Raw genomic sequence first — 22,240 nt, forward strand, 5'->3', positions numbered from 1 at the left:
GCACGCCCGTGGGTGGGGCGCAGCGTGTTATGGAGATTGATGCACAGAAAACTGTGGCGAGGACTCTTAGGTCTGCCTTGGTTGTGTGGGCGGGGCTTTTGATCGGCGAGGGATTCGGCAAAGTTGAAGTTGGTCACTGCCGCCGCTGATGTGTTGATAATTAGGTCAATTAAGATAATGAGGAGGATGATAACAGTGGGGTTAAGATGATTTGCTGAGCCAGATAAGAAATATAAAAGATATATCTGCAGAGATGGAGGAAGTACTCAGATCCTGGACTTTTACAATATAGTAAATCACATGTGCTGCATTTAAACTCAAATTTAACATGCATTAAATTACATGAGTAGATTTTTCCATCTTATATCATCAATGCTTAAACAGCATATATAAACCTTATGTGAAGGGTCATGAGATTATTAATTGGAAAAGAAAACAAGTTTACCTACACAATTTAGTTTGAATATCTTTGGAAGTTTCTTTAATCTTTCTACCATTTGTTTAAAATTTTGGATAAAAAAACTTGTTTGGGCCTCAATTATTTATATTTTACATAAGAGAGGTTCAAAGGAGAAACGTCTTTTTGAAAGGACCTGCAAACACCTCATCTGAAATGTATTAGTGTTCAAAAAAGCCCAAAAGATCAAGGCCACAATTAACCACATCTGTTAGATAGATACATTAAACACTTTAATCATCACCATGTGGGAAATTCAGAAATTAATTTAACAGTAAAAAGCTATAAAAAAGGAATTATTTTCTCGTGAAATGTAGTGAAGATGAAAGCGTATAATAGCGTGACATAAAAATACTTGGGTAAAGTGCCAGGCACTTGTACTTGAGTAAATAAGCTCAACGTCACATACTTGGTAACCTGTCAAGTTCACAGCAGATTCCTGTTCCTGGAAATCTACTGAATCATCCAATGAGGTGAATAGAGTTGTAGTTCTGCTGCACACGTACAGGGACTGGGAGCACGGGGAGCCTGTCTACAGGGGATGTAATGGAAAATAGATGCCACACTTTAATTTACCAGCCCAGGAATGTTTGTTTTTATTTATTTTTTTAAGCAGTTTTTACAGTTTCTCAGTCCTTTTACCGATTTTCACTCAAGTCAAAAGCAGATTTCACATCCTCTGTTTCAGTTCAAACAAGTGCCAAAGAAGTATCCAACTCTCACCTCACCCACTCACTTCCACAGACACACAAACGCACACAAACACACACACGCACACACAGCCGAGCCGCTCGTTCCTCCGTCAGGACCGTCGTCATCGTACCTGTGGCCAGTTCTGCTTTGTGTTTCCTCATGTGACACCAGGACTTTTGTATTTAAACTGTAAACAATTCAAATGACCATCTGCTTGATGACTTTGTTCCTAAATGTGCACGTGTGGGAGTTTTTCCTCTTTTCTGGTCACATATTACAAAAAGGGCCAGAGCACGTGTACTTTTCACTCAGTGTGTTTTTATATCATTGTAAAACTGTGGTTTATGGACATATTTCATGTTTTTGCTCGAGTGGTTTTCAGGGCAGCACAATGACACTATATCCTTCAGTGGGATTGTCACAGTTGATGCATCTTAACAATATATCATTTCATTTTAAGGCAGTGGGAAGCGAAAACAGTTTCACATAAAATTTGTGTGGTTTAAGCTTGAGTCGATAGATAAAATCCATTTTCTATATTTTTAGGTCACATGTTTTAGGTCACTGTGTAGAACGATGCAGGTGCAGAGATTTCACATCTATCTGCTTAAAAGGGGAAGTTTCTTTGTGCTCATATAAAAATGATTTCTGTGTAATCATGTGTAAGATCAATATTTGTTTTTATAGTTTTCCTTTCTTCTCCACATGTTTGGAAATGACTGCTTCAGCATGTGTGATCTTTGACTGTTCCAGCTACTTCAGCTTTTTAAAAATATATGTATTTACCCAGCAGATTTATGTAGGAACATCATATTCAGCTGCTATTTCTGCTCGGTCTGATGGGATCACTCAGCCAGCCCATCAATCCTTCTGGGGAATTTCAGAGCTCTGGCACGTTTCATAGTTTGACAGAAACTTCTACTTAGGCTCCACTGACTGGTCCAGTTTCTTCTTCAGTCTCAAGGATTTGCAGTAATTGTTGAGAAAGCATTTCTCTGCCGTGCGCTCGGACGAGACGCTGCACTCACGCTGCAGCGAAACAGATGGTTTTTATCTGTGATCGCCGGATCCACAAGGTCGTAAACATCGGTGGAATTGCTCATTTAATAACGAGTCAGATTCGAGCGTGCGCCGAGGAAATGATGTTTCAACCTCGGCTAACACTGGGACAAACAGAAGGTGTTACCATGGCACCTCTGTTTGCACAACCTGGCAGACGAATGGCCACTGGTTTCCCCTCAGCATAACACACAGGAAGGAAGAGATTAATACAGAGCATGAGAATGCTCTCTCTCTCTCGCTGTCGGTGACACTCAGAGGCTGTTTCCCTCTAACGGATCATTCTGTGCTCAGTCAGGAGAGAGAGGGTTTTAAACGTTGCACCTACATTTGCTCGTTGGGATGTTTCAGTCGTTACTGGACAGTTTGTTGAGTCCAGTTGAATCTTTTCACACTTTTACTGTATCCACATTTATTCTACAGAGATGAACCTGTCTCCTGCGAGTAAAAACTTTCTAATTAGGAGAACAACTTTTTTCCTTGTAGGTCTACCAACATTTCTCAGTTTCTTTTTTCCTTTAAGGAAACCTGTCACACTCTAACTACACTCAAGGGAGAAACAGAACGGTGTGACTCCATAAGATTAGGGTGTGGAGACTTTATTCATATATAGGTGCTTCCTCTCTTGCTATTCACTGACTCCATTTAAAACTCAGAGCAGGACTATCTGAGTTTAAATCTAAGAACTTCAATACAGCACATACCAGACTCTCATAACTGAAGTTGTTCAATGACGCCACAACTGAACAAAGAGTCACATCGAGGTCTCAGCAATAACCACTTGAAACTTGGTAAATACACAATAAATAAGACAGTGTAGTAGAGAAATTCGTACTCTTTTAGGGTTTTTCAGTTTTGCGTTCGTTCTGTATTCTCACATTGACTCTGACATTTTCCAGACATCTCACCTTGGGCTGGCAGGAAGTTGTTTTGGAAAATATGTCCAACTGACTAGGACCTTTGCATTCTCAGATACACCCCTTCTGGAAAATGTGAGTAATTATAATTCACAAATAAAACAATCTTGACAGCATTTTCAGCCGTCACAGATACGACAAAGTGGCTGTTATCTCTTAACACTTGACTTGACCTCAAGGACCTGACACTTGACCTGCACTCGTCCTAATTGACCGAGTGAGGATCTAAAGTGGTCTCACTCCAGAGGACAGTAAACTGCTGCAGGATTCCCTCTCGTTCTGTTGTATCTCATAACAGGTCGTGTTCCGTTTGCCAGAACCCGCCTCGGAACACTTCATCTCACTGGGTGTAAACACGCTCTCCCTGCTCACCCTGTCTCTACGCGCACACAAATCAACACACAGGAAACTGAGCTGTCCCGCTGTCCCGCTGTACCAGTAAATGAGAGTCAGTCTTACTAGACAGTGGCTTCTGTCAAAACAACACCATTGTCTCTCAGCTTGGAAGTGGACTCATTTCCCAGGAAAAGATTCATTCAATGTCTGTCCCAAATCTTTGCGTCCATATTCATTGACCTCTTTTCCATGGTAGCAGCCGCCTCGTCCGTAATTCCTCAGAATAAGTTTAGATGTCAGGGAGTCGGATCCCTCATGATTACCGTTCTCTTTATGTAAACACTTCAGAGCAGGGTCGACTTTTAAAACCACCCTCTTTAACCTTTTGGCCCCTTCTTTTTAAAGCACTTCATTTTTGTCGTGATTGAATCTCCTGATTTCAGCTCATCTCTGTTTTTCTTTCTATCTGCATCTACAATATGATCCAGATCTATTCAGACACTTGTGTTGCATTGATCAGTAATTGATCCTATTTATACATTAAAATAACTCTATTCAAAATAAACAGAAAACATCCTAATTCCATGCCGGTGATTAGTTTGTGTAAAAGAGTAAAGTTACTATTGTGGGTGATTGTAAAAAATGTCAGTGTGAATGGTCGTCTCCCTGCGATATGCAGGTGATGTGTCTGGGGGATCCAGGTCAATGTCAGTATGTGACCTCGTATGAGTCTTGATATAAACGAATAGAGACTGAAACTGCACTGGCTGGTGAAGATACAACCACAGCCGCTTGTTGATCAGTGGCTGTGTGTCGTTATCTGATGGATTGCTTTAGCACCAGCTGCTTTTGTAATTTGTGTGTGGGTGGGTGTGAGTTTTGGTTTGTTCTTGAACTTGCCTTCAAAAATTATGTGAGAAATGTTTCACTTGGACATTTTTTGAATGCGTCGATATTGGCAAGATTTTGGCAGAAGCTGATGGGGATCGATTAGAATAAACCAATGAACGGTGGTGGAACATATCTTCTCTTCTTCTGTCGTCCTATCAGTTCAGCCGTCGCTTCACTGACGTCTGTTCGTCAGTGCGACTGATGCTTCTGGACCATGGGAAAGGAATGTCATGTTGCCCTAGCTGCGGGTCACAGTGAGCACTTCCTTATTGCTTTAGAGGAACATACGACAGAAAACAGTACCGACCTTTATCGTAATTATCGTAAGTAGCTGGAAATATGTCAATTATCGGGGAATTCCCAGGATACCGGATCCCCCTTTGTTCTCTGGTCACGGATGATGTACATGAAAAAATATAAACATAAATGTGCGTCAACCTGGTGACACTTTGATCCTTCTCCCCCCCCCCCATTCACGCAGTTTCAGATTCCTTAGAGTCAAACGGGTGTGATTGATTATTCAGCCACTACCTAGGAAGCTCATAATTGCATTAAAGCACCTGGACTGCGGCTGTTTTAATCTCTGTGTAGTTTGGATAAACAGATGTTGTTCGGCGCATTTTTCTATATGTTTACATTTCGAGAGAAATGCTGGAACAGAGCGAGAGCTCGAGAGAGTGGTACGAGCGAGAACAGTTTCCCAGACAAATGCACTAATCCACTAAACCACCAGGACACCAAGTTTCATACAGGGGGGGGTCTTTGTTTGCAAGGTCTGTCTTTGACTTGTTATTCGAAGGGTAAATTCTTCGATATCCCTTCTTTGCCCTGTTAAACTCCAGGGTAAAAAAAAGAAGATAAATGGTGCGGATCTATGTTGAGTTTTCTACATTTTTAAAATTAAACCTGTTTTAGGTTTGGGGCACAAAACTGTCAAAATTCATCTGAAAATTAACATTTCACCTTCAGTTTTATAAACTATTAACAACTAATTGGTTTAATGATGAGCCCGTTCGTTAAAAAGAAAACAAAGATGTTCAGATCACAGATCAATCCAGATAATGATCATCAGTCTCAGGTCTACTGTCTGTAAGTCTGCACGTTGTTGTCAGTGAATCAGTCACACATGCATCTGTATCATGGGGAAGGAATCTCATGTCGGACTATGACGGTTTTGGCGTCACAGTGAGAACTTCCTGCTTCCTTCAGTCAAACATACATGACTGATTCCTTCATTTATCAGAACTCTCATAGAACAAATACACCTGTACGTGACTCATCTCCCACTAAAACCCGAGTGCAGAGACACAACTTTACTTTGTGTTAAAGTAACTGCTCACAAATATACTTCATGAAGGAATCAGGGATCAACTCTCAGATAAACAGCCATTGTGCAACGGACCCGACGTAGACTCGCTCTCATGCTCGGACGTCTCATCGTGTGTCATCGCTTACATAACACAACAGCCATCAGCCGTCTCGGTTCGGGGGGGGGGGAAGTGCCGCGGCGCAGCTGTCCATTAGTTTTTTTTCCTCTTTGTCTCTGACGGTGCCACGCTCCATCAGAACACCTGTACCCCGGCTGTTACCTCCTGACATGACCGCGTTAGACCGGGGATGTGACTCAGCTCAGCTTATAAGGTCGATTTAGCAGTAGGCTGAACAAATGGCCGTTGAGCTGCTGGTGAACGCATAACGTCTGTTTATTCTTTGGGGTTTGAGGAATATCGAACCGTTTCCTTCCCACATCTCACCGATATCTTTCCGCTGCATGTAGGCGAAACTAATCTGAATTCTTTCAGAGCTGTAAAACAACACCATTAAATGAAAAAATGGGTTTTGCAGGCATTTTCTAACCATGTGAAAACTTCAATTTGCATTTTCTTGCCCCTATTTTCATCGATAAAGTCGATGCAAAGATTTCTATCCTGTGTTTAAGAGAAGAAGTGGAAGGTTGCGAGATGCGGTTGACTAGACTCTGCACTGGCTCCAGAATCAGTCGTCCCCACACGTGATCATTACACACAAAGCAGTGGATTGACCTGAGGGCGGAGGAAGTCGAGCATTCAGTGCATGGTGCAGTGAGTGCAGGCATGCATGTGTGTGCACGTATCAAACCAAAACCTGGACGGGAAATTATGCAGCGAAAAATGCTTTGCTTTGCTATTTTAGTTTAACGTCACAATAAACAAAAAGAAGAGATAATGTCCAAACCTTTTCTGTGTTTCTTCATGACATTTAATAAGCTCATATTTAACATATTATATTTCCTCACATCTTATTTTTTTCTGGGTTACATGAATGATCCGTTCATGAAGCCATTCACCGTATAATCCGCATTTTAGATCAACATGATCATGGTTTATTTCTACATATCAGACCAAATGGAGGCCCGACATGCTAAGTGATATTTGCCTTGTTGTGCAGATATTATAACAATATTTGAATTTGAGTCGTGTTTCAGCTGAAATATTAGTTTAAGTCAGATCACACATTACATTGATTCTAGTTTCTCTCTGTAACAACCTGATCAAGGTTTTACTCTTGATGTCATTTCCATCCAAACAATCCCAAAGTCATGAAGTCATTAGTGCTAAATAACAAATTACAAGGCCCTCTTATTACTTAGAGACTCAAGAATTTCCTCATGTCCCGACCCGAACCAAAATAAAACCAATTTTGAGGCATAGTCTATGTTTTTAATCCTAACAAAGCAGAATTCTTTCCCTCAAGTGAACGAACTTTGCTTTGGTCTGTAACCGTCTGTACATTAACCGGATGATTTGCCCTCTGAGCACAGGGCGGCACCTGGGCTGTTCAGAGCCGGGGCTTCCTGCTGTTTCAGGCTTAAATCCAAAGTTGTGTTACTTCTGTTGCTCCTTGACATTTTCTCAGCCTCTCACGTCACCAAATAGGAGCCAGACGGTCTCTTAAGACGAACCTGTTTTCTTTGGATACCATTTTTCCACATTATAGTTTATCAGTCTGTCTGTGTTTTTATGTGTATCCACAGATTGAGCCTTTAACTCCTGTCACTGTTTTGGTTTGGACCCATGATGCCCATCATTTGTATATAAAATAAATAAATAAATTACTCTGGCATTCACATTTAACTTTCCCTGGATATACAATAACAAATAAAATGTCTTCAGTCCCAAATGTCCCACATTTTATTGGAAGTGATTAGTTGACACAGGCCTGTACTAAATCACAACATATAGTATTTACATCTTTGTATCCACTGTTTCAGTGATTTTTATCATCATCAACATAATATAAGAACAGATATGCAACTTTAATTCAATTCAGACTTTTACATCTTTGTCCAGATAGTAGCTCTGTCCTCTGAAAAATCTTCTGAGATGAACTGATGCTTTTTCCATTCCGGATTTTATTATAATAAATAGACGAGCACAAGAATAATTGTTTTAGATGTGTGTGTGTTTTTGTTGAAGTGTGTAGTGTAACCAGCGCTGCGTCTGCTGGTGTGTGTTTACTATACAGAGGCAGCAGTGATGGCAGAGCTAAGAAGTGAAGGAGTTTCATAAAGTCAAGCTGCAGTGGAAAATGCACAAAGAAAAATGTTTCTGTTTGTTTGTGAAACCATGTCTGGCAAGTTTTAGCTAAGTCAATAAAACCAATTAAAATAACTGTTAAAACGATGATGCTCTCCTCCTCCTCCTCCTCCTCCTCCTCCTTCTCCTCCTTCGTGAGATACTGCTCCTCTCCCTTCCCTCATTCCTCCACTGCCTCCTCCTCACCAACGAACACTGTGCACTCTAACATGTCACTCTGCCCTACATGGTCAGGCCAAATCGAATCGTGTGTGTGTGTGTGTGTGTGTGTGTGTGTGTGTGTGTGTGTGCCACTTATCTCTTTAGGGGATGTAGATGATACACGTGAAAGAATTTCTCTTCCCTTTTTTTTTATGCTGCTTCATTAAAACGAAATCAAAACCACTCAGCATTTGACAGCGTAAACAGAAAGTTATCAGAGAGAGAGAGAGATTAGATATTTACATTTTTTAAAAGTTTAATAAGAGTTGTTTACACAGAAAAAGCTTTTGCTCAAATAACAGGGAAACCAAAGTCATTCCAGTAGATTCAACTTAAAACGTGGTCACTAACTGTAATGTTGAATGTGTCCACAAGGTGAATTTAAAACAGTTTCGCGAACCGTAAGGTTGATGGTTCGATCCCTGGCTCCTGCAGTCTGGATGCCAAAGTGTCCTTGGGCAAGATACTGAACCCCAGATTCCCCCTGACGGCTGCTCAGCTGGCGTGTGAATGACGTGAGATAGAAAAAGTGCTGGGTATAGAAGTGCTGTATGAATGGGTGAAAGTGGATTATCAAAGCACCATATAAATTCAGTCTAATGTCTGAAGATGAAGCTCTAATGACAGAAAAAAGTCTAAGACGTTGGTGTTTCTCTGTTTTCAGTTTCGATGTGGAGAATGGCCCGTCTGCCGGCTGCAGCCCCCTGGACCCCCAGGCCTCCCCGGGCTCGGGTCTGGTCCTCCACACCAACTTCCCCGGTCACAACCAGCGGCGAGAGTCCTTCCTCTACCGCTCCGACAGCGACTATGACCTGTCACCCAAGTCCATGTCACGAAACTCCTCCATCGCCTCTGAACTGTAAGTTAAGGCAACTCCAGTCGAGCTACGACTCCAGTCGAGCTACACCAGATTGCACACGCTGCAGATATCAGTCCCCCTTTCTAAATAAAATATCTACATTCACCAACGCCAAAATGTAATGGGATCTTTCTTGGTCCATGTCACATGCTTCCACAAAGTTTTTTCACAATCCCGACTATAAAAAGAACAGGGTTGAAAACATAACCCCCCCAGTGGAGGTAATAACTGCAGCAGGCCAACATGAGTACAGCAGGTTCACATGGGCTGGCAGCAGCGCTTCTTACATTAACATTTACAGATACAAACCTGCAGTCAGGCAACCTGCGAGGGATGAATGTTTCCAGCAGAATGAAGAAGTTAATTGCAACACTCACAGTCAAAGTGAAGTATAATTTAACTGTATTTATAATGTAGAATCACATTTAGCCTGTAGACTCTGTGGTGACTGTTACAGTAGAAGTCGTGTTCGTCCTCAGTCACACTGAACTAGAGACAGTCTTCTTTCTACCTTACCTGACACTGTGCATGTCATGGAGAATAACAGACATGTACACATATATATTTCATATATTCTACACACAGTGGGTGAAGATGCCTCCACGTCCTGGACTTTAAGTGTTTATTTAGAGGATTGTGGAGGTAAAGTGTACAGTATGTTGGCAGCGTTTAAAATCACAGGCTCGGGGCAGCACATGTTTAACAGAGGTTGAAGTTTGACTTCAGTTTCAGACAGCAGTGGTCCTGGTGTATATTTAGGTTTATGTTTCTGCAGATGAGTGAGTGATTAGATTGATTGAGAAGTGCATTAAAGCACTGAGGAGCATATGTGTCATAATAAAATGTTTGTTACGTAAGTATAAATCATGATATTTTAGATGTAGACAATATAATGATCATAATGATCTCCATTGCAGTTACGTCTATTTCATTTCTATACATGACATCAAGCAAGAACTTAATAAACAACTTTTTATTCATATCTGTTTTCTAATTTAGTAATGTGATATGTTTAAAATGACATGAAACAGTTGCAAGACAACTCTCCTAAGGATACACAGGGTTATGATCAAATCAAAGTTGACTAAAGTGCATCACACATTGTAAAATAATCTGCTGTGGAGGCTCTGATCCTGCACAGCGCTGCCCCCTAGTGGAAGCTCTGGGGCTAGATCTTCCAGAATGTGATCACTGTGCGACTCCAGATGTTTCACAACATGATGACAATTTGAAACCCACAGAAGATTATTTGAGTACTTTGGGCCTTGACTTCAGAAATAGGTTCCTCTTAGAGCTCAGTATCTTACAAGGTCACATCCCATCTGACCCGTGAACCTCCTCCTCTCCTCCTCTCCCTCTTTGAAGTCATCTCTTTCAGTTAATCATCGTAATGAGACTCACTCCCTCTTTGCTCATCGTTGTTACGTAACAGTTTTTACTGTGAAGCACTGAGACTCATGAAACTTACCAAAGCTCATGTTTGGTGTTTTCTTCTTTTCAGACATGGTGACGACCTGATCGTTACACCTTTTGCTCAGGTAAGAATCTGATTGACAGTAAACAGTGTGGGCTGAGCAAATCTCAAATTATCAGCATCCAAAATACAAAAGTGTGTGTCTTTTACAAATGTATATAGCATCACTTCAAACCCACCTCATCAAAACTGGTTTACATGTGTATTTTATCATTTGCTTTCTCTGTTTATTTTCACCTCTGTAATGTGTCTCTGAGCTTTGTTAAAAGTGCCATAGAAATAAAATGTATTATTGTTGATTAAATCAATGAAGTATTGATTACAGATTTATTCTCTGTTGCTATCAAGCAAATATTAAACTAAACAAAAAAGGCAAAGGTTTTTATAATAAAAAAAATACTAATAATCAGCTGTTCCTGTGTCTTTCTAGGTTCTGGCAAGCCTTCGAAGTGTTAGGAATAACTTCACTGTGTTGACCAATGTCCAGTGTGCCTCCAGCAAGTAAGTACATCAAGCATTCACGTTTGATGTAAGTTGCAAGTTTACATACATTGAAAACATTTGAAAAAAAACACTCTTAAAAAGTGATAAATATGAGAATATCAGCCTGAATCATTATGAGTCCAGACTTCATTTACAAATAAGTCAAAGTACATCAAACTCTTTGGCTGCTCGCCAAAACATTTTCTCTTCATCGAACTTCAACTCACAAAAAAGGAAACAAAACAAATCAAAGGCTGATTCTGAAGTTAGCTTAGTTAGTATAGGCATGGTCAGGCTGCAGTCCCACCGTGTCAACACAGGGTGGCAGTGTTGAGCTTTAAATGGACTGATGTGTGATAGCGGCTTTGTCCACAACTCACAGCTCAACACAGCACGTGACACACACACACACACACACACACACACACACACACACACACACACACACACACACACACACACACACACACAGATGGATCCATCATCACCGCTTTGAGGGGCCACAGCATCAATATGTGACAATAACACATGCGTTGCCTCGTAGCTCCACACAGACGGACCCCCCCCCCCCCCCCCCCAGCTGTAGATACCCGTGTATTGACCTTGTGTTTAAAGGAACATAGATTCCGATGCACGAGGAGTCGGTCAGAGTGTAATGACTGAAAGCAGCGAGGATGCTGATCTGAGCGAGATGAAATGAGAACGTGCACAGACAGACTTGTATTAAAATAAGACATGGACATGCATGATCAGAGCGTGTGTGTGTAACATGTGACTATGAAACCTCTTCTGTGCTTAACTACCACAAGACTAAATACAAGACAATAACTGCGTGTTTCCTCTCTTTAAACTCGTCGCTCCACTTGATAACATTCAAGCTTTATTTCAAAGAACAGTTAGATTGTTTGAGAAATGCACTTATTTGACTTTTCACCCAAATTTCGGACCCTTACGTATCATTTTAGTCACTAAGCAGAGACGTGTTTCTGTGATTTGAGTGCACCAGTTCCTAGACGATGATACTTAAATACAATAATCTTTTTTTCCAGAAGATCTCCGGCAGCGTCTCAGCCTCCGATCACCAGAGTTTGTCTCCCAGGTAAGACGCTGCTACGTGTGTGACGCTGCTGCCCTGAATCGTGTGAATCACGTGTATTTTGGTTCATGTGTCCCTGAGATGTTCTCCCTCAACCCTCCATGTTTTTCCTTGTTGGCGTTATCCTCTCCTCGCTGCCTCTCTCCACCTTCTCGTCCACATGAACTTGCTTGAACTATTATTCTTTTTTCCATCCTCTGTCTCCAGCTGTAACATTGTAGTACAGAGTGTTTGTCATCAAGCTCATTAACCTTGTTCAAACACAATTAAACTGGTGGTTCAGACAAACACTGCAGACTCACAGTCCATTAATGCAGCTCACTCCACTCGCCACAGCAAACCTCTCATCACATTTGATTGTCAGCAGTTGAGTGTGTGTGTGTGTGTGTGTGTTTGTCGTTTTGGTTGCCTGACCCTGTCAGGACCAGTGGACCTCATGGGGACCAAAGCTTGTTCCTAATGAGGCCGGTCAAGTTTAGGGATAAGGTTTTGTTTAGGCTGCACAATGAGTGGAAGTCAAAGCAAAGTTCTCATAAGGATAAACAAACCTGTGTGTGACTGAGAGAGAGAGAGAGAGAGAGGGTGTGTCTGTGTGTGAGTACGTTTGTATGCGTGTGAGTATGTGTATGTAAAGTATGTGTATACATGTATATGTATAGTCCAGTAAGAGGCAGTGTGTTTTGTGTTTTCTACTTTACGAGCACTGTGCAGTAGAGTGTGTGTGTGTGTGTGTGTGTGTGTGTGTGTGTGTGTGTGTGTGTGTGTGTGTGTGTGTGTGTGTGTGTGTGTGTGTGTGTGTGTGTGTGTGTGTGTGTGTGTGTGTGTGTGTGTGTGTTCTCTCTCACATCAAGTTACAACAAAGCTGTGGTGTTATTAATAAAATTAAAGATTTCAGAAATAACAAAACATGAAAACTAATTTTAAAGTTTATTTTCTCATTATTCACATGTTGTTGCTGATTGATCTTCCAGCGCAGGTGGAAAAGCTCACAGACAGAATCTCGTTGCTGGTGTCACCTCCTGGTAGATTTAAGTGTAGCTGTTAAGAACATGTTTTAAATTAGTTACTGCAAATGTCAATATGATGTTAACATCTTTCACTGCTGCAAGAAAGTAATGAAAACTACAATGATCAGTTTTTACTAAAATCTACTATTGAAACTTTCTGTTTGTGTCTTATATTTGAGCTTTAACGAGCAACAAGCAGAAAAGAAACGTTGGCCTCTCTACATCGTGTTTGAATAGGATTTGACTACAAAGCAAAAAAACAAACTACACATTGTTTCGTATCTTGTAGCCGCAAGTGTCAGATCTTTAATGTCACATCTGGGGGCAGATGTCCCCACGTTCTCTAGACAGCACATGAAAGACAGTTATGTGTAAAGAGATGAGCATCAAAGACACTGAGAACAGTGACTGAAGTCCATCGTCCTGAAACCATCAGATTTCACGTGAAGTCAACTCAGGTCAGATATGATATCAAACGAAGGGAAAATGAAGTTTCGGTTCCGCGAAGACAAAAGTGTTTTTCTTTTTGTTAAGTCTTTGTGTTGTTTTTATCTCAGAAGAAAACACAGTCTTTTTTCAATACTGCGTCTGTGTCTCTGAATGTATGTATTGAAACGCAAACGTACGTAATCAAGTATTTCAGTGTGTGATGTATTTCAACTGTGCTTCTTGCAATTGTGCAGCTGTGGATTGAAGGTGTGCGGTTTGAGTCAATGTGTTTATCGTGGCATATATACATCATTGTGAGTAATGTGAGCGTGTGTGTGTGGATGAGTAAGTGTATGAGTATGTGTATGAGTGTGTGTGTGTGTGTGTGTGTGTGTGTGTGTGTGTGTGTGCGCACGCCGTGGGGAGGTGTTCCTGTGGCTCTGATTGACGTCAGCACGCCTTGTGTGGCTTCTGTTGACTTCCTGTCAAAGCAGATGGACTGAGGTTTCACTTCCTTCTTCACAACCACAACTCGTCAGGTGCACTGAGTTTGTTTGTGAGTGTGTGTGTGTATGAGAGGTTGATAGAGTTTGGGGAAATAAGTGTGTGTGTGTGTGTGTGTGTGTATATCTTGTAAACCAGCTCAATAACGTTCATTGTGACCTTTCCGTGTAAGAGCAAACAAGGTCGTCACTAAATTATGTTTTCCAATCAACTGTATTTTGGTTGGCTGCAGCTAAACAGTTGCCTCCTCATACATGCAAACACTTCTCTTCTTTTTCTCCACGTCTGCATTCACCCTCTCCGTCATGTTTCTGTTTTTCAGGGCAGAACCTCACATGGAATTCAAATGTCATTTAATCTTTCAGGCTTTGTGCCATTTTATCTTTTTTACTATCACATATTATTACTTGACTCACAAGATCTTTGTTTGACTAAGTGTCGTCTGCCACAGCCACATGTTTTATACCTTACTGCTGTTCAAACACTGCAGGAAACACATGTAAGAAGAACATAACTGCACCTTCCTGTATTTTCATAAACAGTCAGTCATGCATCTCCGTGTCCGCTGAGCTAGAAAATCAATGCCGACATCAAAATAACTTAATCAAATTATATGTCCACAAAATTCAACAGTATGGTATTTAATGGTTTTATATTTATATTACGTGTTTGATTTTTCTATTTCATATTACTTCAGTCATTTTTCTAGCAACATTTTCTGATCCTTCATTGGTTACAACTTTTAAATCCAGGTTGTTTTAATCATATGTGATATTAAATGGAACATCTTTTGGTTTTTGGGGTGATGGTTGGACAAAATAAACTATGTGAAGAAAGTTTGTTGATAATGATAAATATAAAAAAGTCAAATGCATAAGTACCATTTTGAATTGGTCTATACTTAAAACCCTAATACATAATCTAAATAGTCTCTTAAAGAAATAACTTACGTTGTAAAGTTTATATGATACTGCAGTTAAGTTAAGTCAATTTATTTGTAAAGCATGTTTCGCAAATGTTAAGCAAAGTGCTGTACAGCTAAACTGGGGGAGACACATACAATAAATATATTTAAATGACAAATATTATAAAATATAATAAAACCATATAAGTCTCAAACAGTTTTTAAGGCCAAGGGAGTAAAAAAGTGTTTTCAGGTGAGTTTTAAAAGTGTTTAAAAGATTTTTACTAGATAGAGTTTTCAGATCAAATCAAATTGTAATTAACACCTGACTCAACCACAGCTCCTGCAGTCCCACTGTTCCCATGATGTCAGACCACATCCTCACTGCATTCTACCACACACACACACACACACACACACCGACTGTACAAGCCACATCTGCCCCCGTCCACCACTCTTACACCCCAACTCTCTGACTCCTCATCATCTCTGCGTCATGTCCTGTTTTCTTTTCATCCACTCAACTCTTTATTCCTCCTTCTGAATGAGTCTGTTTGTTTCTCTCTGCCTCCATCAGAGCAGGAGGGGGGGGGGCAGGAAGTGTGAGGCAGGAAGTGAAGATCAGATTCTTCCTGTTTTGCTGTCTCTAAACTGTTGTAACTTGACGGAAGCCAGGAGGAACTGTGTGTGGATGAGGTGTGCATGAGTGTGTGTGTTTGTGTGGGATTGTCAGCCCGCGAGAGGAAACATGGGATATAGGGACACAAAGGCCTATTGTCTGTGCCGGCTCGCTGCACAAACATGCACACGCTGAACCAATAAACACATAAATACCTACATTGCTGAACAATCTGCATCACACACAGGTGAACATTTTTCACATTCTGTCAGGGCACAAAATGAATCATTACTTTTTACACAGAGTGAAATGTAATATAAAGCCCAAACTGCTTATCTTTCATGCTGCATGTCAACAACTCCAATTGCACAAAGTTTTATTTGCCAGAACTAATTTCCCATATCATTTAATAATACGATATATATATATATAGCAGCTATTTCAATAATAGAATCATAATTTAAGTCACTTTCCAAGCAAAAATACCCAAACTTCACTGGTTTCAGTTCAAGGAAATTGGAAACCTGGGGTATTTTCACTTTATTATTATTATCATTATTAGGGCACGAGCACTAACTGTGAGAGGACCCTACTGGAATTGCTCTGATTATTATTTTTATTATTCAGGCAAACAGATAACAAAATTCAAAAGTGGTGAAATTTAGAAATAAAGTTTAAGGTAATTTAAAATAGACATGGCAAAATGGCTCCACAGTGCCCCCTAAAACCCAGCCCCTCGGTCTTGTTATTATTATTATTAATGAATATTTTCTTTTTACAGTTCATAGATTATATGACGATTAAGTTGTTAGTTGCTCTCATTATATAGCCTCCTGTAAATGTAAGGTCATGCTTAATACTGTTGAGACATTAGTATTTCTCAGTGTTGGCATCAAAGTCAGCGTCCTGATCTCTGTGACATGTCCGTCCGTTCTCTTTTTTCTCCCACGTTTCTTGCCAGTAAAATAAAGTGATGTTAGTTTCACTTGAAAGAAGCTTTAGCCCAAAGTAACTTTTTCAACTTTGTACTTTTATCAATATCTGAACTTTTTGGATTTATTTCCAAACACACACATGTTGGGAGCGATTTGAGGTTTTACTGTCGTGAGATTACAGTAGATGAATCTCACACAGGGGCTTCCAGTCAGAATTAAAGGAGCAGCTGTTTGAAAGTCCAAAAAACAAATGATTCATGGCTTAATTTGAAGCAGATAACAGATGTCTGAGGTTTGTTATACAATATGGTGCCTTCACACACAAGTGTTTGTCAGTGGCTTGACCACAAGGATACGTGCCACCACCCATGAACCCGTGCGCTACCTTGGCAGAGGTGACACAAAGAGCTACAGTGTCTGTCAGTGTTTGTCAGCGACTTCCAATTTTTTACCAGTCAAATTGGAAAAGAATGTATCGCATGAGAAGAGAAATCACAAACAGGCTTCTTGTAACATCGGGGTTTAGCAACACCAGATTCCCGCAAATAAGAGGAACTCATAAAGGCTCGGAGAGGAATTTGTAATGACAAACGTCTGGGAGACGAGCAGTGTGTTTCGTTGGAGTTTAAGAGTGAATAATGGGGATAAAACGTACTTTATAAACTTCCATCTACAGTATGTTTCAGTGATATTTATTAATCACAAATGGAGAAGAGACAATAAAGTAGTTAAGGAACAGCTCAACTGATATAAGCTGCACTTAGTTCCCGCAGGGTGTTGGATCTGTGGTTTGTATTCAATATTATATTTGTGTGTGTGTGTGTGTGTGTGTGTGTGTGTGTGTGTGTGTGTGCGTGCGCTAAGTTTAGGGATAAGGTTTTTATTAGGCTGTCCAGAATGCATGGAAATATGCAAAGTGCTAATAAGGAGAGCTGCAAAAACCTGTCTGTGTGTGTTTGTGTGTGTGTGTGTGTGTGTGTGTGTGTGTGTGTGTGTGTGTGTGTGTATAGGGTGTGTTATACAACCTGTAGCAAATCTTTCAGTGTATCAGTTCCACCCATACCTTATTCTACTCGGCGGTGAGTGGAAACATCCACAGAGTCGTATTAATTGTGTTTGCCAGTGTACACACAGCAGTGTTGCCTGGACTATACTCTCAAACTTCACTTGTGTTCAGGGCCTTTCCTACTTCATGGTAACGAACATGTGTGGGAAAAAACTACCGTGCAACACTTGTTTTTCTCATGAGAACAAGGTGCAGATCCTCTAGATAAGATGAAGCCACAGATAATGAAAACATGACTGACAGCCTGTAAGTCAGACACATTATGCTGCATCGCTTTCTGCATGTTTTACACTTTATTGTTCCCAGATATTTGTCTCTCAACACTGCAGATAAAGAGCCTAACAATGACTATAAAGGAGGTCGATTGTTTTTACAGCGCTGTCGTCGCGTCACGGCCACAAACAGGTTAGTGAGGTCCGCTCCCACGTGTGCTGAAAGGTTCCACATGATGGAGAGCTGACGACTCAAAGCAGCTGTTTTGCGTTGTGGTGTCATAACAGAGCCAGGAAATATTCTGTCTCGTTTCTGCAGCATTCAGCTGTGAGAACCTCGGAAGACGTACGACCCGACTTCCTGGTGGAGTCGACCTCTGTGATGAAATGCTGTCATACAGGATATGTGTGAGGCAAAGGGCTCTTGAACTGTCGCGACCTTCACACACTCACTGTGCGGCCGTGTGGAAAGGTGTCAATGAGTCGGCTTTTTAAATTCCCATTGTGCCTTTCTATTGTGTCCATGTCCAGGAGCTGGTGTTTGGACAACACCGAACAATAAGAGTGTGTTCACTGTGAAGGTGAAAGGTTTGTCTGGACGACGGGGAGCTGTTGTGTCACGTACAGTAATTTGCTGTATATGGTGAACAGGCCCGAGGCTTATGGGAGATATTCAAAATCTCTCTGTTCAGGAAATTTATGCAAAGTAAGCCAAGTGTTATAATTGTGTACCTCTAGCAGTGCTTGGAAAGTGTGTTTTCTGTATGCGGAAATATCACACTGCTGAAAATGACTAGTTCAATTTCATCGTTTAGTCATATTTTAAGTCAAACTGTCAATGTGCAAGAAGGTTCCCAGTTCGAATCCAAGTCTGGTCAGGGTCTTTCTCTGTGGGCTTCCTCCCACAGTCCAAAGCCCTGCAGATTGTGGTTGGGTTAAAAGGAGACTCTGACCACAGGTGTGAATGTGAGCGTGAATGGGTGTTTTACTCTGTAAGTTGGCCCTGTGATGCATTGGGGACCTGTCCTGGGTCCATCTTGCCTAATGTGAGCTGGGATTGGCTCCGGCTGCCCCCACCACCGTCTAACTCCAGGGCCACACTGGATGCGTGAGCGTGTGTTGCATGTGCATCGCGGCACTTCTTCATTTTATTTTGGTGCCCATGTTATCAGGTTAGAGCAGCGTCTCTGTTGACCGAGTTGAAAAGACTCAACCAGGGAAGGGTTCATTCTAATGCTTTATGTTCAGATTATGCATCTTTTAACCAACTAATAATGGAAGCTCTGGGTTAGTGATCTGTAAAGATCCAGATCAGAAATTCAAACCCAGTATAGAGTGAATCTTGCCTTTACAAATGCATCTATACAATGTTCACCTCCACGTTTAAGGCTTAAGAATGTCCTGGCCCCTGCCCGTCTTTCTGTTGCATAACATCAACTAGAAAGAATCCTCGATTCCTGTTTGTTGTTCTGGGCTGAAGTTAAGAGCAAGAGAAATGATCTTTTCTGCACAATCCTGAAAACATGTACACGATTTGTTTCAGCTCGGCTCCTCTCTCTGCCAGCACGTCCTGAAAGCGCTTAGCAAAGGGCAAGGTATGAAGAGTACCCCATCAATCTTTTTGTGAACTTTATGTTGAAAAAAGCGAGACAACCCTGCACTCCCTGCACCAAGCGGTGGTCCAGTTCGTGCAGGAATGCGCTGCGGAGGTCAGACAGAGGAGGACAAGAGAGACGGAGCAGTAGGAGGGATGAAAGGAGGAGATGGGGAGTGATGAGGTGAAAGGGCAGCAGAGATAAGGGTCATCCTCAGAGGGGAGGAAGAGTAAGCCAGAAGGTGCCAGAGAAGATATGATGCAGGCACAACAGGGAAGATGGCTGGAGGTGGGGAGCTGGAGGATCTGCAGCAAAACATACAGACAGAGAAACTAAATAAATTCTCTGTTAGGGTTTAGTGGGTCAGGGTTAACACATATACCTTTTGTTTTTGTTTTTGTTTTTTTAAACCAAGATCTCATAATAGGTCGTTATGTGACACCTCCAACTAAAGCCAGAGGCCTTGGGAGGCAATAACTGCCCCACAGTGGTGCACCTGTCTGGGGCTTCTCACTGACGCAGCACCCCTGTCTCCAAATAGAGATGAATATCTGCCAGGCTGATCAGTGTTTCCGTCGGACTGCATGTGTGCGAGCACGCTGAGTTTGACAGTTTGAACCCTCGTGTCTGTCCAGATTTGATTGGTATCGATATTATGGTGTCGCATCAGGGCGTATCTTGAGTCTTAGTCATATAAATGCACACTTAGACACTTTCTGACATTAAATTTGTATTTAAATTGCGTTAAATATTGCACATATCAGCCTGAATAATATGACCAATGCATATATAACAAAACTGCCAATGGATGAGATGTACGTAATTATCAAAACTTTCTGACAAATGAATTGTAATTGAGGGTTGATTCTTTACATTTTAACCATAAACTCTACATAATCAACTATAAATACAATTAAAACACAAATTAAACCAAATATATATGACTTTTAATAAAAGAGAAGATAAAACAATGTAAACACATTGCGAATCTCTGCATTGTTTACTCTGTGACACAAGTTTTCATATCAGCATTGACATAAATGCAGATTCCGTTTGATTTTTATAGGACAACCAATAAATTCGTCTGGTTCTATAACTTACATTGCATTCCTGGAATTTGGCTGCATCATCAGTCAAAATTACCAACATGAGGAAAAGTGGTTGTGGAAAATATTTAAAAAGCCTGGAGCTGCCATTTGGAAGCTAAATACATTTTTTGGATAGGACTCATGGGAATGTACTATCGATGTGGTGTACATTTGATCTTAGTTTTCATTGCACATCAGAAACAGCATCATCTACGCTCTCCGGTTCTACAAACTATCTTTGGGTGGTGAGGTCACTCTGAGGCGGTGCCAGCCCTGTGCTCTCCATGTGGCCGTAGTTCAATGAGGGAGAATCTGGCAGGGCGAGCGTGTCTAAATGTCACAGATATAGTATCTGCCAACATATCATTCTGTCTCTCACCTCACACGTCCCCAAAATGCCAACACAAGCAGTCGCCACAGCAACGGCTCCCTCCTCTTTCCTGTAACCCTCCCTCTATTCTGGTCAACGCTCCCTCTCCCTCCACACACCCACTCTCTCTCTCTCTCTCTCTTCCGTCTTTCCCCTCCTCTCTTTCTCCAGGTGTCCGTGTCTTGAGAGACACATGTTCTCTGCAGTCTTTCTCTGTATGTCTGTAGCTAATAGGTTTTGGTATTTCTGTCCCTGGGTGTCTTGTGTTACCTGCACCCTTTACTACTTCCCGCTCCCGGCCACTTTAATGGCCTCGCCGGAGCTTCCAGTAGACGGGCAAAAACCAGACTGGCTACTGTGCAGAACCTACAAAATGACGTTTTACACCAACAACACAGACACATCCTGCATAAAGGTCTGAGGCAGGACTTTCGGCCAAAATGATCAGGCAATAATTGGATGAACTTTTATTAAGTAAACACAAAATTACTGGAAGTTTTAAATGGTTCTAAATTGTAGCTACAAACTGCTTCAGGGTTCCAGGGTTGTGCAGTCGCCAGACGCAGTAAAGACGTAAAGCTCCATCCTCGACTCTCGATGTCAACATAATGTGAAGGGAGTTAATGGAACGTGTTTCACCATTAATAATTAACAGCAAAGAATTTAAACCTTTAAAAGTGCAGAAAAACATTTGGATTTGTTTTGTTTTTTTAACCGTGACCACACTTCTTCTATAAATTATTGTTCTTTTTGCCTAAATTTAACCAAACCTTTGCGTTGCCATATAAAAGAGGTTTAATTGTGTACCTCTGGCATCTCCTGCCATCAGTAGTTTGTTGTCTCACGTTTTATTATCCTTGCCCTGAAGGAGCATTCAGCTATAAGCAATTCAAATTTGCTGGTATAGCACATTCCGAGCGCCGAGGCTAAAGCCCTATCTTCAACTCAAAAAGAGTGAAAAATTAAATCTTGGATTTGTCCGTTTATCCGGATCCACTCCGAGATTTAATGGGTTCTTCCTTGGATCATGTCCCCCCCTCCACAGAGTTCAATGGAACTTGGTTCAGTAGTCATTAGGAAATCCTGCTGATTAACAAAACAAAGAGCCAGTCAAATGAAAACATGACCTCCTTGGCAGAGGGAGTTAGAAGGTTGTTGATCTTTTAACACCTGAGCACACAAGCTCAGGTGTTAAAAGATCCCGGTGACTCATGTAGGACGGGACGAGATGCTCTTCACGTGAAAACCTTCACCCAGGACGTCCCTGTTTGAAATGTCAGGCAGGATGAGAGCTTCTTCTACTAGATCCGAGTCCAGACGGGTCAAAGTTGGCAGGTGGATGCAGACAGATGTGCACCCGTCACATAACAGGTCTTGTGAACGCTCGGGTGCGAGTAGAATCGGAATGTGCATGGATCAAGTGGTTTGTCACACGGACACCTTTCTGTCCATGGAAGGAAGTGCATGCTG

The 22,240-nt window shown here is 41.3% G+C and overlaps 1 protein-coding gene across 5 annotated transcripts in view; it reads left to right on the forward strand.

The window, feature by feature from the left end:
• pde4ba (phosphodiesterase 4B, cAMP-specific a) overlaps positions 1 to 22,240 on the forward strand; it is a 150,633-nt gene that overhangs the window by 86,618 nt on the left and 41,775 nt on the right. For all 5 annotated transcript variants that reach the window (XM_034582044.1, XM_034582046.1, XM_034582045.1 and 2 more), the window contains 4 exons: positions 8,794 to 8,988; positions 10,490 to 10,526; positions 10,893 to 10,963; positions 11,995 to 12,044. In XM_034582044.1, the coding sequence (XP_034437935.1) occupies positions 8,794 to 8,988; positions 10,490 to 10,526; positions 10,893 to 10,963; positions 11,995 to 12,044 (353 nt within the window). The remainder of the gene's footprint in view (positions 1 to 8,793; positions 8,989 to 10,489; positions 10,527 to 10,892; positions 10,964 to 11,994; positions 12,045 to 22,240) is intronic.

The sequence above is a fragment of the Hippoglossus hippoglossus genome, chromosome 4 (genome assembly GCF_009819705.1).
Source record: "Hippoglossus hippoglossus isolate fHipHip1 chromosome 4, fHipHip1.pri, whole genome shotgun sequence".
In the NCBI taxonomy this organism is placed as follows: domain Eukaryota; kingdom Metazoa; phylum Chordata; class Actinopteri; order Pleuronectiformes; family Pleuronectidae; genus Hippoglossus; species Hippoglossus hippoglossus.